The sequence below is a fragment of the Macrosteles quadrilineatus genome, unplaced genomic scaffold (assembly GCF_028750875.1).
Source record: "Macrosteles quadrilineatus isolate MER2022 unplaced genomic scaffold, UCM_ALF_1.0 Scaffold_7__1_contigs__length_78375512, whole genome shotgun sequence".
Taxonomy (NCBI): domain Eukaryota; kingdom Metazoa; phylum Arthropoda; class Insecta; order Hemiptera; family Cicadellidae; genus Macrosteles; species Macrosteles quadrilineatus.
In genome coordinates this window covers 51,607,575-51,623,221 of record NW_026542600.1, presented here as the reverse complement: position 1 = coordinate 51,623,221, position 15,647 = coordinate 51,607,575, and the positions used below count along the sequence as shown (strand labels likewise).

Here is a 15,647-nt window from a genome sequence, read left to right as displayed (position 1 = left end):
TAGTTTATATAAGACATAAAGTCTTTATATAGGTACAATTTTAAAGAGCAACTAAAATACTACTTTCTACGTAGTTGCCAAGGAAATTGAGCCACTTATCGTAGCGGTGGGCTTTGAAATTCTTTTGTCGTAGAGTTCCGTCGAGCTCAGCCACCTGGCGACGCGCAATTAGAGCTCTTTAGTTGCTGTCAAGACTAAGACTGCTGCCAGCCAAGTCTTAATTTTTGGAAACAAGTGAATGTCACTGAAAGCAAAGTCTAGACTGGGGAGGGTGGTTAAAGGAGAATCTCCTATTTGAATGAATAAAGAAGATCTTGTATGCGATTCTCTGTGCCGATTTTGAAACTGAATCCACAATTTCCAGACAGAACTTTCATTTATTAATTTATACTATTATAAAGAAGAGGTGGCGTCTGTGAGTCTGTGTGTCTGTGTGTTTGTTCATACAATAAACTTAAAAACTACTGAACCGATTGGACTCAAATTGTACAAAAATAAAGCTACTCCGAGGATACATATAGAACTATTCCCCCTTCGATATTAAAGTTCCCCACAGGCCCACAGGCTTTCAAAATTCTGAGGTGAGAGATTTAAAAGTAAATATTGATTGGTCTCCATGGTAACAAAGTACAATTTCACAAAGTTTAAATTTAAACAAGCATACTGTCAAATTAATAAATTTTGATTTCACATTTCCACAAAGCTGATTCAAACATATTAAATTCTGCAGATATTAGAACAGAAAGGGTATGGATGATAAACATAAAAAAATGATGTCAGTAGCCCGAATGTAAACATTATTTAACATTACTTAAATGGAACTGTCAAAACATATCTTAATGTCATTAATATAGGATTCCTTCAGTTATGTCATTTGTTTACGTTTTATGATCTATGTCTATACTGAGTCTATTCTGATATTTTTGAAATGATGTAATAATAGTTTACAGGGAATAAGACAGACTCTTATCCTGAGTTTTATGAGAATTATTTTTTAAATACATTTTTGTGTAAATAGTAATAAGATGCCCCTGCTGCAGCAAACCTGCAGACTAAGCAAATTTTCCATTTGCCTGATTATAATTTCACAAAAATAAGTTAGAAAAATACACTATCGACAGGTTTGGAACTATTGTTATAGCTTTTCGTTTATAGTACAAACCATTCAACATGTTATTTGATTATACATTAAAATCTATCATTGATTTTTGTATCTTAGGTAGCCTAACTAAGTGTTTACAGTCTGAGTCAACAAAAACATAGGCCTACTATTATCAAGTTAAGTAATACAGTTCAATTTCGTTTCTAAATTAGATGGTAGTAGTGAAACAATTGTTAAGCCATTTTCAAAGAACAGACAATATCTCTTTTGCATACTGACTCTGTTGCAAGGCACGGTTATTATAGCTGCTAGTTCAACATATGTTTCTTAACACTTCAGCATTTGAAGATAAATTTCACTAAGTTTTAAGGTTATGCCAAAAAAAACCATGCAGATAGCAGCTCACAGCTAGCAGGATTTTTAATTGCAGAACACTTTCTAAACTTTAGTACTGCAACATCAAGTTCAGTGACACTTCCCTATGACAGCTGGATAGTCAGTGAGTAGGCAAACATGTATATTTGTATATACTAAACAGTGAGTGATCAGCATGCACCTATCGGCGACAGACGGAAACATTCTTTACTTTCTGAACAGCCCTCGTAAAAAGCTCATGTACGGTACTGAAGGAAAGTGTTTCATGCAATACACATCTAGTATAATCTTTAGAGGTAATGGAAATAACTTTTTAATAATTTTTGTATTATTTACTGAGATTTTAAAACTTACTTGCAGGATCAAACTCGTTCTTATTTATGATTGTTGAAATAGGTCGATGGAAGGTGACAGCTTCTATCATCTTACCCATCATATCTGGCCATTTTCCAGTTCTTTGCACTGAAGTCTCACTTAAATAATTTCCTTCCTTAGTGGTGTAATTGAGTTGAGACAGCGATGAACAATTACAGTATGTCGTGTTTTGTATAGAAAAATCAAGAGAAGTGTGTAATAGTCATGAACATACTTCTCCATTGGTTTGACTTATTTTACTTAGAGTTTTATTAAAATGTTCTATTATGCTTGGACAATTTCTTGTTAGAATTCTGTGTGTTAAATTGCAAGGATATTCTTGCAATATTATAAAAGATCTGTTTAAAATAAAATCATCAACATCATGTACAGAAATTAAACCGTTTGAATTTTGTTTGACTTGAACTGATTTTCCTGATTCCATCAACGATTGTAAAAAAATATCTGAATTATCTGACTCCAATATTAAAACTTGATGTCCACTTTCCATTTTCGAAATGTAAAGGCATATTTCAGTACATAAGTTACCGGTACTAAAATTTGATAATTTTTTAACTAATCTACATCTAACACAACATAAGTGGAGCACAAACAAAACATTCAAAGTCCCAAATGATTTCATGGCATATTTTTTTTCAATTCATAAGCCTACAGGAAAAAAACAATAGTAAATAACCACATAGTACTTTTAATTTTAATAAGTCCTCATATATTATCCATCAACAAATACATATATGAAATGTCTGAGTCGGACCAAATTACTTTTAAATTGGACAGGGCTAAGTAGTGTTTGCATTGAACATGAGGTTGTAAAGATAATTTTAGTTTACCGCCCTAAAAAGCTTTGTAATAAATAAATATTCATAGCATGGTCATTAACTCTTCCTGATACTCTTGTTAATGCATTACTTGTTTACAACAATATAATGTAATGTAACCAAATTGTTACTACTATATTTATTATACATTTACTACAACTATGAACTATGGTTAAACTTGTTAACATTACATATTTTTTCACCACACTATACACTTTTTCCCACTGAAATTAGTCCGGAAAACAGCTTTTAGCCGTCTGCTTAATCAAATGGGGTTTCATTACGTACTACAGTACTGTAATGAATATTTTACTGGACACCAGCTGATTATAATTGGCAATAAGTCAAGGAATCAGTAAAAGAAAACATAACCTCTCTTAGAAGTTATGAGTAGTGATTGTTAAGTCCTTTATTCGATGGGGAATATATAACGGATTTGTACAGTTTTTCGCGAATTTCCCATATAGGGAAAAAGCTATTACCGTAGGTCTCATGGTAAGACCTAGACCTGGGACCGATTAACGTTTTCGTTTTGAGGTCCCTAGAGGCCAAAAACACCCTCCGTTCAAATTCATATATTTATGTATGTATGTATATGACATATGTGTCCGTTAACGCGAATAATCTAGCGAAAAATAATCTGATTTGATGAAATTTGGTACAAACATGTAAACCTATGTCTATTCGAATGAGTTCTGGTACCAGCATGATTGGACTATGGGAACGGGGGTTTAGGGGGGGTTTTTTTAACTGGGTAAAAATCAGGTTTTCCATTTTTGACTCTAAAAACATACAATTTCTAACTAAACCATTTTGTAGAGCTGAAAAAAAGAAATAATTTTGTATATTGAAGCGTTATTCTATGCCTAATGGTTACGGAGATAATTTAAAAATTTTAAATTTCCATGTAATTGTTATGGAAAAAAAAATAATCTGTTGTAGTTTGCTTGTTTATGTATATATTTTAATCAAATTTGGCAATTTTGTTTATTTTATACTAAGCTATCAACATTTCAATACAAATATAACACACCTCAACACCTTCCCTGAAGCAGCAAACCTAAGTACTCATTAAAATTAATTTTATTTAAATAGGAAATAAATCTGACAATTTTAAGAGGATAGTTTAGTAGGGAAAAATGAAATCCAGCCAGGTAAAGGGAAATTCGCTTATTCTGCAGGTTTGCTGCGGCAGGGGTGTTTTATTGTTAGGTTAGTTAGAGAGTAGTATGGCCAAAAAATATTGTACATCACTCGTCCAAAATGTGTTTACGCCACACTACACTGTTTTGACAAACTTCCCAAGCAAGGATTTTTTCCAGAAAACAGCTGTTTGCCGTCAGCTTAATAAATGGGGTTTCATTACATACTACTCTACTGTAATGAGTTTTGCCGGACACCAACCAGCTGATTATAATAAACTGTATTTGGTAATGAGTGAGAGTTGTTAGTTTATAAACAAAAACATAACCACTCTTAGAGGTTATGACTAGTGATAGTGGTCCTTTAATCGGTGGTAATTTATAACGATTTGTACGGATTTAGTAGTATGGCGTAAAATATCGTACGTCACTTGTCCAAAATGTGTTTACAGGACTCGTATGGTAATCCCGTACTCCACTTCGTCTCGCAAGGGAACTACCATACTCGTCCGGTAAACACTTATTTTCAGGACTAGTAACGTAATATACTATTACCATACTCGTCCGGTAAACACCTATTTTCCGGACTAGTAATGTAATATTATATACTATTACATCACTTTACTTAAAATGAGTCAAGTAGAGGGGTTTGGGAAGGATGCTCTCAAAAGATTTAAACAAATGTTTATTTTTTCAATCAATTATTAGAACGATTTTTTAAATCAAAATCAAAATTCTGAGTAAAAACATAAATGTTAGTTCATTTGTACTTATCAAGTAAAGCGTTTATTGTTTTAAACATATTTCATATTCTGGTTAAGAGAATAGAGTAACTGTTCCCTGCATGACTTAACTTTGGAAATCCAAGTCATTGAGAAATCACAGCGCAATTCCGATGATAAGGCACTATGGTTTCTACAATGTTCTCCGATCGTCAGTCCCGTCATCAAATGTTAGTCAAATTTTTTATGTGTTTTTCTTTATCAGAATAATTAAATTTGAAGAAGTAAACTATTTAAATATAGAGGTCTGAATTTTTTAATCACATGGACCTAAACATGGTACTGTTACTACTGGCACTACTAAACATTCAATTTGATAAACAAATGGTAAAACAACTATAATTGTAGGACAATGGACGGCTAGTTATAACACTGCTATAACCAACTAACTACTCAAACCAATCAGACAGTAGTAGACAATGTAAGACTTGTCAGTGCATATTTACCATATTGATATGAATTGAAAGGACTTACATTTTGTAAGCTACAAGTTCATATAAATTAAATTTTGTGCACAGTATGAACCAAAAAACCTCAACAGACCTTATAACACTAACAGACGATTACTACACAGTTCTAAGATAAAACAAATGGTGGATATAAGCATCCCAAAAGCATAGAAATAAATCATGAAATTGTAGTTATTGAGAGTAAATGCAGCAATCTCCTTTGATCGAATACCATTGTCAAGATCAGACAATATACGCTTATAGGCAGGCTTCTGAAATCTTCTTTCAGCATCTTCTTTCAAATGCTTCACCAAACCTGTTTCAATGAAACGCTTCAACACTCCATCGAAGGCTGGCAACAACGGAGAGCGCTTGCGGAAAGCTATGGCACATCGATACTTTTTGTTCTGTTCTTTCATGACCCTAAAGTTGTCTGCTATATCTTCGTCAATAGGATCATCCATGAAAAGATAGTCACAGTTTTCTATTTGTTGGACAACTAATGCAAACCTCTTTGACAAGAGCATTTTTTTCAAATTTGATTTGTTGTAAACTATGAAATTTTTTGCAAACTCTCTTTGCCAGTATTTCTGAAAGAAATTTCTCGTATTAGGGCTACTGATGAAACAGTGTTGTTCATTTTTCTATCATTGCTAGTTTAATAAAGAACTAATATTATCAGCATCATTGTGGTTGAACAACGATAAACACATGAATTTGTAAAATCAACTTTATACTCATGCTTTCACGTGCACCTAGTGTTATGGCTGACTCTAGGTTCTGGCAAATCAATCAAAGGTTTTTGTGCAGATAATCATGAAACGCATGAATAATTTGAATGATGATATCACCTAAATTATAACAAATGATCTTATGGATATTTATTGCTGTCAATTTTGGCTTAGAGCGACATTTAAGGAGAGTACAATTCATTTATATACATAATATCAGTGTTCACTTACTGTGGAGGAAGTGTGTTCCACGAAGTTCAAAATCTCATTAGGTCCAATAAAGAAGTACCAGAGTCACTATATGTTAAAAATTATATTTATGTTTAAACTGGTATATCTTGGAACCTATTGAGATGTTGAACGTCATGAGCAGATTCTGCTGGTGGAGATTTAACACGTTGACTGCTGAAAACAACATACAGGCGCTCCCCAGTGGCGGGCGAAGCCACAGTCAGTATTTCAGTCTGACGAATCACAAAAGAGCAGCTGTGATTGTGCTGCGTTACCTCGAGGGTTGACGTAGTTCACTGAAACACCCAAAGTTAGCAGCACTGCCTGGATCCGTAGCCTATGTCTTTGTAATGTGGGTTGAAAATAAAAAATCTCCGAAACCGGGACAAAAACATTGCCCGACAGGATTTTACGGGAAATTTTAGTACCAACCTACACCAAAATAAAGCTTGCATTCTAAGCTACAGGTTGGCAACGATTATAACGTCCTCCGACTGAGGCTAAGCTCACACTGACTCAATATAATTCAGTTGGTCTGGTGCCCTCATTCGTCGGCGTGCGCAACATTGGACCGCTAGCGACGCCGACTTTCCTTAGCAGTCAACGTGTTAAGTGAGGAACCTTATTAGAATATACTTACATCTGTGTCTAAATGCTTGGATAGGTTGTCTTCTTCGTAAGGTTTACCCCAAACAAAATTTTGTTCAACAAGTTGTTGAACGGTGTTTATCTTTGGTGTATAGCTAGGCAAAGTAAGACAAGCCATTATCTTGGAGGTGTAGCTGTTGCAGATCAAAAGTATAAATATATACCAGCAGGACACTAGGATCCTGACTGGAGGCTCCTGTCTCTTGCTAAGTACTCCAGAACCTCCTGTGATGCTGCCCAGGGTGTAAAGTAGGTAGGAGGCCACCACGTCTACAGGATCTGAAATCAGTTAAACAAGTGAAAAATAAAAATAAACACTAACACTGCATAGGTAAGAACACTGCATAGAAGAAGAAGAACAAAGACTCATTAAGGTATAAATACAAAGTCAACTAAGCCTTGATACATGACTAAAGAAATAACAGTGTGGAAAATGTGGTTGTTTTGCAAATGGATTGACAGCTCAAAATGTTTCCGAAAAAACTTTTAAAACCCCAAGTTATAGATGGATCATACGCTTCTTTTCCAAGAACGTAATTAACTGCACTTAAATATTAGGCAAGATCTTTCTCCGGAATTAAAAATTGAAAATTGTGGGAAAAGGTTATTTCGAAGCTTAGTGAAGGATGGCTGGAAATGTTTTAATTCCAAAAGGTGTTTAGGAATTCTTTTACTGTGTGCAACAGGTGACACAATGGCGAACACACGTAAGAGTCAAAGTGGCGGGTGTTGTTTCATCTTTGTTCCATTTCTTTGATTAGAGATGTGGGTTTGTTTAGGTGCTTGTTTGATTGCTGATAAGTCTGTGTCATGTTTTTGCCATCAAATGCTACACCACCTTTAAAAACAATGGACCAGCATGTGACTCAGACAGTCTATTTAATGCACTGCAATAAAGCTGTGCTGTACAAAGGATTATCAAAGGAAGACAAGTCATCAAAATAAACAAACTTGAAGAAGTATTTTTAAATAACTTCTTGATCAGTATTGTACGTGTTATTAAATTTACGGAAAGTAAATAAAAGAAACGTCTTATCACACTTAAAACATATGTTTATGCTTATACTGTTACTCACATTATCTAATATATTCGCCTATTTGGGTCAGATGATGATTGGAGTGTCCAATCAAAATCTATCACTACTTATCATCTTTTTTGTATATTTACCGTCTTGTGAGTAACAGTATAAACGTAAAGATATGTTTTAAGTGTTATAAGACATTTCTTCATTTTTTTATTTACTTTCCGGATGTATTTTTCTCCTTCAAATTCATAGGAAAACCCTACCAAAAAAGTGCATGTTTGTTCATGACGTTAAATTTGTCTCAATATGACGTTGTTAGAGCAGGACAAAAAAATAAGAATTAATGAAAATAAGATTGCCTAGAGGAAATGGAAGATTTGCTCTCTGATGATGATAAAACTAACAATCTTATTAATAAAGAAAAAAATTTGAAAATCTGGCTAAGCAGAGAGAGGAAGAACACCAGAATATGACATATAATAAAATAATCCAAAAATTATAGTCCACAATTGGCACAACTGTATTGAAAAGACAAGAAAAAGTAATAAATGCCACTTTTCAGGCAAAGAAACAGATGAAAGTTCACACTGTTTTCTATTCCATAAAATGGATGATTTTTAAATTACAAAAAATAGAGTAATTTTAAAACTCTTATTCAATATATTTTTAATCCAACACACTTGTTTGTAATTTGTGTGTATTATTTCAGTAATATAGAATTTAAACTAACCTCTAGCACTACTCTGATCTGCCAGATTAACAAGAGTCTAAATATATTTCAAAACCTACCAACAGAAAAGTAAGATACAAAGGATACAAGCTTATGGGACACCCGTTCGCTTTTAGCTCTGGTATGTTGGGGCGGAAATGTACCTACTCGTATACCAAGCAAGGAAGAGCCTGAATGGCGATGGCAACATAGCATTTTTGTACAGCAGTTGTGTAGCACACAGGGGCTTCCTACCGCACGAGTGCTGTAGTTTGTGATAACAAGGGGGAAAGGAGAGCGGAATGGGACAACGAATTGAATTTGCTCTAGACACCAGTGACTGGTGCTAGACACCACTTAAGTGTACCATTGAATGCATCCTCTGTTTCTTACTTTTCTGTGACCGACCTCTTAACATGCTATTAGATGAATCAACAATATTACTTGTCTTATCCGAAAGCTGCTGATCTCTAGTAAACAACAAGTGTAGGTGGATCATGACCCAAACACTTGCAGGGAACAGAAGTAAGCAGAGGACAACCACACTCCACACTGGGAGTGAAAATGGCTTCACTAGACTTTCCCAGGAGATGCCAATAACTGTGGGTCTTGGAACTAGGAATTTTGATGATATCTGGAAAAGTTAATGGAGAGAGTTAGTTAAAGCTCACTCTGAAAATACAAATCAAGTAATAAATCAAAACGTAAATATAAATTTAAATATTTTTTGCCCTTGTACGAAAACGCACAAGGGATAATATACAACTAGAACTCAATAACACAGCAAACAGAAAAATTAGGTAATAACTACTCTAATATATTTACATTCACTTAAATCTGGAGCATTTCTACTTTTGATAAGAAAATATACTAGCAGCCAGCGTCACTTCGGGGCTTCAAAATCCGCAATATATTTGAATAAATTTACAATTTTCTATTGCTCTGAGTTAAGGTGAATATTATATAATTTTGACATGATAATCATTAACTTACCAATGACTTGTAATTTTTTAAGCAAACCCTGAACATAACTTTGTAATTAGATTTCCAATACAATATGAAATCATACATAAAAAATGTTTAAAAAACTTTGGTTTAGAAAAAAACTTTTTAGATAAGTACGTTTACAATATTTTACTTCAATTCACTTAAACATCACCAACTGTAACGATAACCCCCAATTTTGTATGGATGTAAACAAAATTTTATCATGGCCATCAGTTTTGATTTAAACAAATGTAAACTTAAAAAGTTAAGTTGATTGTCAACAGAATTCAGCACAAACTCTGAAAATTTAAAAGCCTATAGGACGAAGGGCTTTCATGGGATATCATCCAAAGCCGCAAAAGGCACATCTAGAGGATAAGAGCTTTTGATACCCAATATGCCTATAAAAATAAATATTTAAGGATCGATTTGCTGAATACAAAAATCCAACAAATTCTTTTAATAATATAGATGCATACTTAAAGTCGGGACCACATAAGTTTGCAGTTGGTTGCAGCCAATCACAAGACAAGGCTAGTGCAACGTTGCCACATCGCCCGTAGACAACACTAATTAAAATATACTAAGCAATATTTTCAAATCAGCTGGTATTATTAGATTTGGCAACACCACATGGTTGTCATTGGTTCATTCAAAACCATATGGTAAATAGGCTCCTCCCTCAACTGCAAACTTACGTGGTGCCAACATTAGTATCCTGTATATATCAGTGGAAAATCAAGTTATTCAAATATCTAATCTATTAAACATTTACAGTGGTCCAAGAAGTAGTGAAATCCAGATAAGGTATCTGATGAGGAGACATCCAAAGAGTGCAAAATCCAATTTCCGCAGTTCCTGAGGTGAGTTGCTCCATGATTCCTCCTTTCCAAGTACCATTGCTCAGGAGTTGTCCCCACTTATCCATCTCACCATCCAGTTCATTGATCCGCCAAGTCATGTTCAACTTCTTGGCTATCTCAATAAAAATGTTCATCTCTAAACCATCATATTTCTCTGGAAAATATTAACATATATCTGGTTACTGTATTTGTATTCCTTGCTAAGCTGTCGGAATCTCATAACTTAGATACAGGGAAGGGTCTTATGTTTTATCTTTGATGTAATATGACGTTATAATGTATTTCTGGAAGAAATTACTTATACAGATTTTTGTCTATTGCCTATTTCCAAAATAATAAAAAACAAGTTAAAACTTTGTTAAAATAAAACTAATAGTGGTGGACCTATTAACCAGATTTTATGTCATTAGCGTCCAAGAACTATTTTGGACATATCGATGTTTTGAGTCGCACAAAAGAAACACAATCTGGAAGGCAAATTTTTTACCACTTTAAATAGCAGCTATCAGTAATAATTCACAAATTTTAACTTCTAGTGGAATGACATTGACATGGAACAACTTTAGTTTAAAGGATCAAACAATAGTTATTTGTGTAACTAGTGGGCAAAGTGGCTTTTTGCTGCACACGAGAGCAATGTTTACGCACTCGCCTGCGGCTCGTGCGGAATGATCTCGAGTGCAGCAAAGGCCTTTTGCACTCGTGTTACACATTATATTTTTCCTACAGTCACTATAAAGCATATAAGTAATTAGTCTTTCAAACACTATAAAACACGTTTTTAGGTTCAGCTGGCAACACAAATAGGTGCCCTAGAGAAAGTAGTACCCGGTCCGTATCACTCCGCTATTTTTCCTGGGCAAGAAATGTGCTCCGCGACTTGAGAATATAGTTCCGTATGTTTTTGTAATTTGAAGTGGTTTCCGCGCCTAAAAAAATGCTTTAAAGGTATTTTATTATTTATTAAGATCGTAGGAATGTTTTTAAAACGTTTAAAAGAAAAGCCCAGAAAGTTCAGAAATACCGAAACTATAAACACAAAATGGCAGGTTAAATCGTAGTTATAATAGTCAATCAGCTGCTCGTAGTACCTATTATTATCTTTAAGTGTTGCCAACCTATTTCCAAGCGTACACGGATTACGTATTACGTGCATAATAGAACCACCCTGTTTTGTTGGAATCCTGATGTGCGCCAAAGTATAAACCGTACGACAATGTATAAATATGCAGCAATTAGCAGCTTTCTGTACTATAAACAGTACAAGGAAGCCAACTTTGTCGGGTGACCATAGGAAAACAATTTTAAATCTTCTATCAGCCCAAAAACCCTGTATAAACCTAACCAAATCAGTATATCCAAACCTGATGAACTTGCAGATTCCCTTGAATCAGGTTTTATACAGTAAAAGAATAGATGTTCAGAGGCCTCATACTGCATTGTGAGTCATTCACTAAGAGACTCACTATATGCATGTGCTTTCTAGAGTGGCAGTGTCCTGTGATAAAACATACTACCTTGTCGATACTCCCCAAGTCCAAGGAACGGAGTTCTGCAGCAATTTGTGCAGAAGGAGACTCAAGTGTGAGTTTCTCATCCTAAGACCTATATGCAACAATTAACCTTGTCGTAGTAGTTGATAACTATGTGAAGGAAACCCTTTGCTTCCGCCAAGTATGAATTGTTTTCAAGATTAGATTTCTATGCGGTCTAAAGTGTCAACCCCATTTGAAGTTGATCACCAAATTGCGGACATGAATGAAAAAGTCTTTGGACAAAGAAAATATTCTTAGAGGTGAAGGAAGTTAGGAGATTTACCAAACTGATAGTAGGTGACAAGGACTATCAAGTTAAGGCTATCAAGAATCTTCTGGTAGTGATCAGCAGGCAAAGTTTCCTCAACTCCAATCACTGGCTCGATGGGAACAAGTGAAAAACGCTGCCAGAATCATCGTGCAAATATGTACAGCCTTTTGTGCACTCCCTAAGCTTAAACATTCTTCTCCATACACATCCACTGGCAACGGATTTCAATAGAGGTTAACCCCTTTCTGCAGAATCCTGATTATAAAACAGATTTCACATTAGGCGGAAGCATAGGTTTACTCTCATATCATCTAGTCAATCGATCAATAGTCATAATCTCAAATTTAGGCGAACCATTTACTGTAACAAAGATTAAGAGAATAGTTAATTCGTGGGTGTTTGGCCTTTAAAGTTGGATAAGAATTTTAATTCCACTCTTGCCATGGACATGCTAAGATCCAGGAATGTTGGGATTTGTCATAACCTGATCTGGTATCTAGTTTATAGGTATGTCATTACAGGAAAATAATTGTAAATTATTGATATAGGCTATTATTACAATCTTTACTCCTATTTTTAAAACTTACTTGCATGGTTGACCTCCTTCTTATTTATGATTGTTGAAATAGGTCGATGGAAGGTGACAGCTTCAATCATCTTACCCATCATATCTGGCCATTTTCTAGTTCTTTGCACTGAAGTCTCACTTAAAGGATTCCTAATCTGAGGAATTGTGTGATTGAATTGTGACATCAACAAACAACAATAAGTCAAATTTGGTACGGAAAAATCAAGAGAAGGATGTAAACATAAAGTGCATGAACATGCTTTTCCATTTGTTGGTGATATTTCACTTACAGTATCTTGAAAATTATCATATTCACTTTGACATTCTCTGTGAGTGAGATTGAGGTGACTCTCTTGTGACCTTGTAAAACATCTGTTCAAAATAAAACTATCTACATTGTGTATACAAATCAAACCATTTACACTTTGTTTGACTGTGACAGATTTTCCTGATTGCATCAATAATTGAATAATCTTATCTGAAATTCCCGACTCCAATAATAATACTTCAAATCCATTTTGCATCTTTATGATATGAAAGCATGTTTCAGTGCACATTCTACTGAAATTTGATATTTTCTCAACTAATCTACTTTTTACAACAAACAAGTGGAGCACAAACAAGAAATTCAGAGCTCCCATTGATTTCATGGTATGTTTTCAATATAATCCTACAATATAGCAAAAGGAATAGTAATAAATCTAAATTCTTTTCATTTAACAATTCTCAGTACACCCTTTAACCTAAGATACATGGAATGTCAGAGTCAGACCAAATGACTTCAAATTGGACATGACAAAGTAGTGTTTGCATTGAACATGAGGTTGTAAAGATAATTCTAGTTTACCAATTTAAAAATAAGATGCGCTATGAATAAATATTCATGGTCTGGTCATCATGTAATTGCTGTTTTTAATATGTTACTTGTAATTCCCAATGTGCAATTCATGGATCCAACCCAGATTTTATTGTAATCCGTTATTTAAGACACTGGGATATTTCAAAGCCTCACAACTAATGAAGGCCACATACAATAGGACTTGGCCCTGAACAAGATATCTGAGCTTGAGGTCAAGAAAAGTTGGTCACAATGTCTTGTGAAAAACACAATTTTAAAAACAGGTTAAACTAAATCATAGAAAATACCTGGGATACAAAGGATTGTAGTGAATATTGATTGATTGACCATCGCCTTTAGTATTTATCATTTTTGCATCTTTCTTTACTTGTCAATAAAAAATTAGTGAACTCGTTCCATTCTGACCCTGCTTTACCATGTTCTTTACTTGATTTACTACTACTCAGGCTGGTTCCTAACAAAACAATGCAACAATTGGTAGGTCATCATAATAACAGCCAAAAAAGCTTTTGTAGGAAAACTGACACTGCCACCATACAAATCAATGTTCTGTCTATTAAAAATTATATGGATGTTTTCAATAATAAGATGTGTTCTTCATATACAATAATTTATTCAAAATAAAATTTATTAATCATATAATATACAATAATTACAAAATGCTACACATTTTAGCCTGTGTAATGTTAAACCAGGATTAATACTATACCTTTATTAGATAGAACTATGTGGGAACATTCATAACAGATTAATTTGTCACAGTTTCTGAGTTTTGTTCATATTATAGAAGGAATAAAAAAAAATTTAAAATGATTGTAACCAAATTATATGTATAATAAAAGATGATTTGTGATTAAATTAAACTAGATTAGGCTAAGCTTAAAGTTAAATCTTTTCCTTGAGCTGTACACATGAGAGATATCTATTATAAAACACAAAGAAACAAATATTATCAACAAAGAGTTACATATCACTTTCTTGTATACAAAATATTCAGCAAACTGTCGATGTTTTGTTGGCAATAGCTTAAAACAATCGATTTTCATAAAATGTCATTAGGCTACTAAAGCAAAATAGAAGGGCTACATTTATTGTAGTATTAAAAATCTTAATATTTCAACTTTGCTAGTTTTTCTCCGATTAATATAATTCCTTTTATATTTCAACATCACAATTTTCTATCATGTTAGCTGTGTAGTGATGGTAAAACTGTTGACAACAGTGGTATTTTGGTAACATTGGCCAGATTTAGGGTGGATGTATTTTAACATGAAGGCAATAACATAACATGAATAGCATGGCTTGTTCAAGTTGGTAATAATGAAATTATTTGAATTTTATGTTTTTACTGCACAATTTGAACATGGGGTCTTTATATGGTAGGCTCGAACAACCAACCCCATATTGATGGAGGCCCATGTATTATAACAGTGATAAAAGGTAGTTTTCAATTAAATAAGTTAAAATAATTAAATATTTTCAAACTAAAAATGTTCCTAGTAGTACTAATGTAGGAATATATTTTTTTACATAACATGAACAAGTTAACTAGGTAGGTACTGCTACGCAAAACACAGACAAGAGATTTGCTTTTTTCCAATACTACTCGACATATTTACAGTAATAAAGTAATTATTTACATGACGGTAAATACATATACATAAACTTACATCGGTCAGATGTTGCATGCTAGGCCTTTCAACCAGTCACACCGGTCATCATCATGACCAATTGATGACCATTAACAAATGTTTTAACATATTGCTTTTAGTAAAGAGATCTCTATTTATTAAAACACTATTCCTAGTGCATTTGAAACATACCTTACCTATTTGCTTTTCACTGTAGTAGTTTTGACTATTGATAGAGGTAGACATAGGCTAATAGTTCCATGTTAATAATGTAGCCAAATTTTAGAAAAATACCCCCGCCGCAGCAAACCTGCCGACTAAGCGAATTTCCATTTGTCTGAATTGATTTTCAGTTAAATATATTTTAATAACATTAGGTTTAACGAGTACCTAGGTTTGCTGCTACAAGGAAACTAATAAAGTGTGTTTTTGAGTAAAATATTGATAGCTTAGTACAAAATAAATAAATTTGCCAAGTTTGATCAAAATATATCCATAAACAAGCAAACTACAACATTTGACAATATTCTCCATAAGAATAACATG

At 33.8% G+C, this 15,647-nt stretch overlaps 2 protein-coding genes across 2 annotated transcripts; both read right to left on the bottom strand.

Moving 5' to 3' along the window:
- Nucleotides 1-5,005: 5,005 nt before the first annotated feature.
- On the bottom strand, nucleotides 5,006-6,872 carry LOC128997775 (uncharacterized). Its single transcript, XM_054423454.1, has 2 exons — nucleotides 6,646-6,872; nucleotides 5,006-5,633 (listed from the first exon to the last, which is right to left on the bottom strand). The coding sequence occupies exons 1-2, from the start codon at nucleotides 6,769-6,771 to the stop codon at nucleotides 5,139-5,141; spliced, it is 621 nt and encodes a 206-aa protein (XP_054279429.1). The 5' UTR covers nucleotides 6,772-6,872; the 3' UTR covers nucleotides 5,006-5,138.
- A 1,861-nt stretch (nucleotides 6,873-8,733) lies between these two features.
- LOC128998973 (uncharacterized) lies at nucleotides 8,734-12,756 on the bottom strand. Its single transcript, XM_054425330.1, has 3 exons — nucleotides 12,631-12,756; nucleotides 10,150-10,391; nucleotides 8,734-9,021 (listed from the first exon to the last, which is right to left on the bottom strand). The coding sequence occupies exons 1-3, from the start codon at nucleotides 12,710-12,712 to the stop codon at nucleotides 8,734-8,736; spliced, it is 612 nt and encodes a 203-aa protein (XP_054281305.1). The 5' UTR covers nucleotides 12,713-12,756.
- Nucleotides 12,757-15,647: the final 2,891 nt, after the last annotated feature.

Coding starts and splice junctions, on each gene's coding strand:
- LOC128997775 (XM_054423454.1), bottom strand. CDS start 6,771: ATGGCTTGTCTTACTTTGCCTAGCTATACACCAAAGATAAACACCGTT. Junction 5,634..6,645: donor CCAAGCATTTAGACACAGAT/GTAAGTATATTC, acceptor AATTTCTTTCAG/AAATACTGGCAAAGAGAGTT.
- LOC128998973 (XM_054425330.1), bottom strand. CDS start 12,712: ATGATGGGTAAGATGATTGAAGCTGTCACCTTCCATCGACCTATTTCA. Junction 10,392..12,630: donor GAAGGAGGTCAACCATGCAA/GTAAGTTTTAAA, acceptor AATATTTTCCAG/AGAAATATGATGGTTTAGAG. Junction 9,022..10,149: donor TCACTACTTCTTGGACCACT/GTAAATGTTTAA, acceptor TAACTTTTCCAG/ATATCATCAAAATTCCTAGT.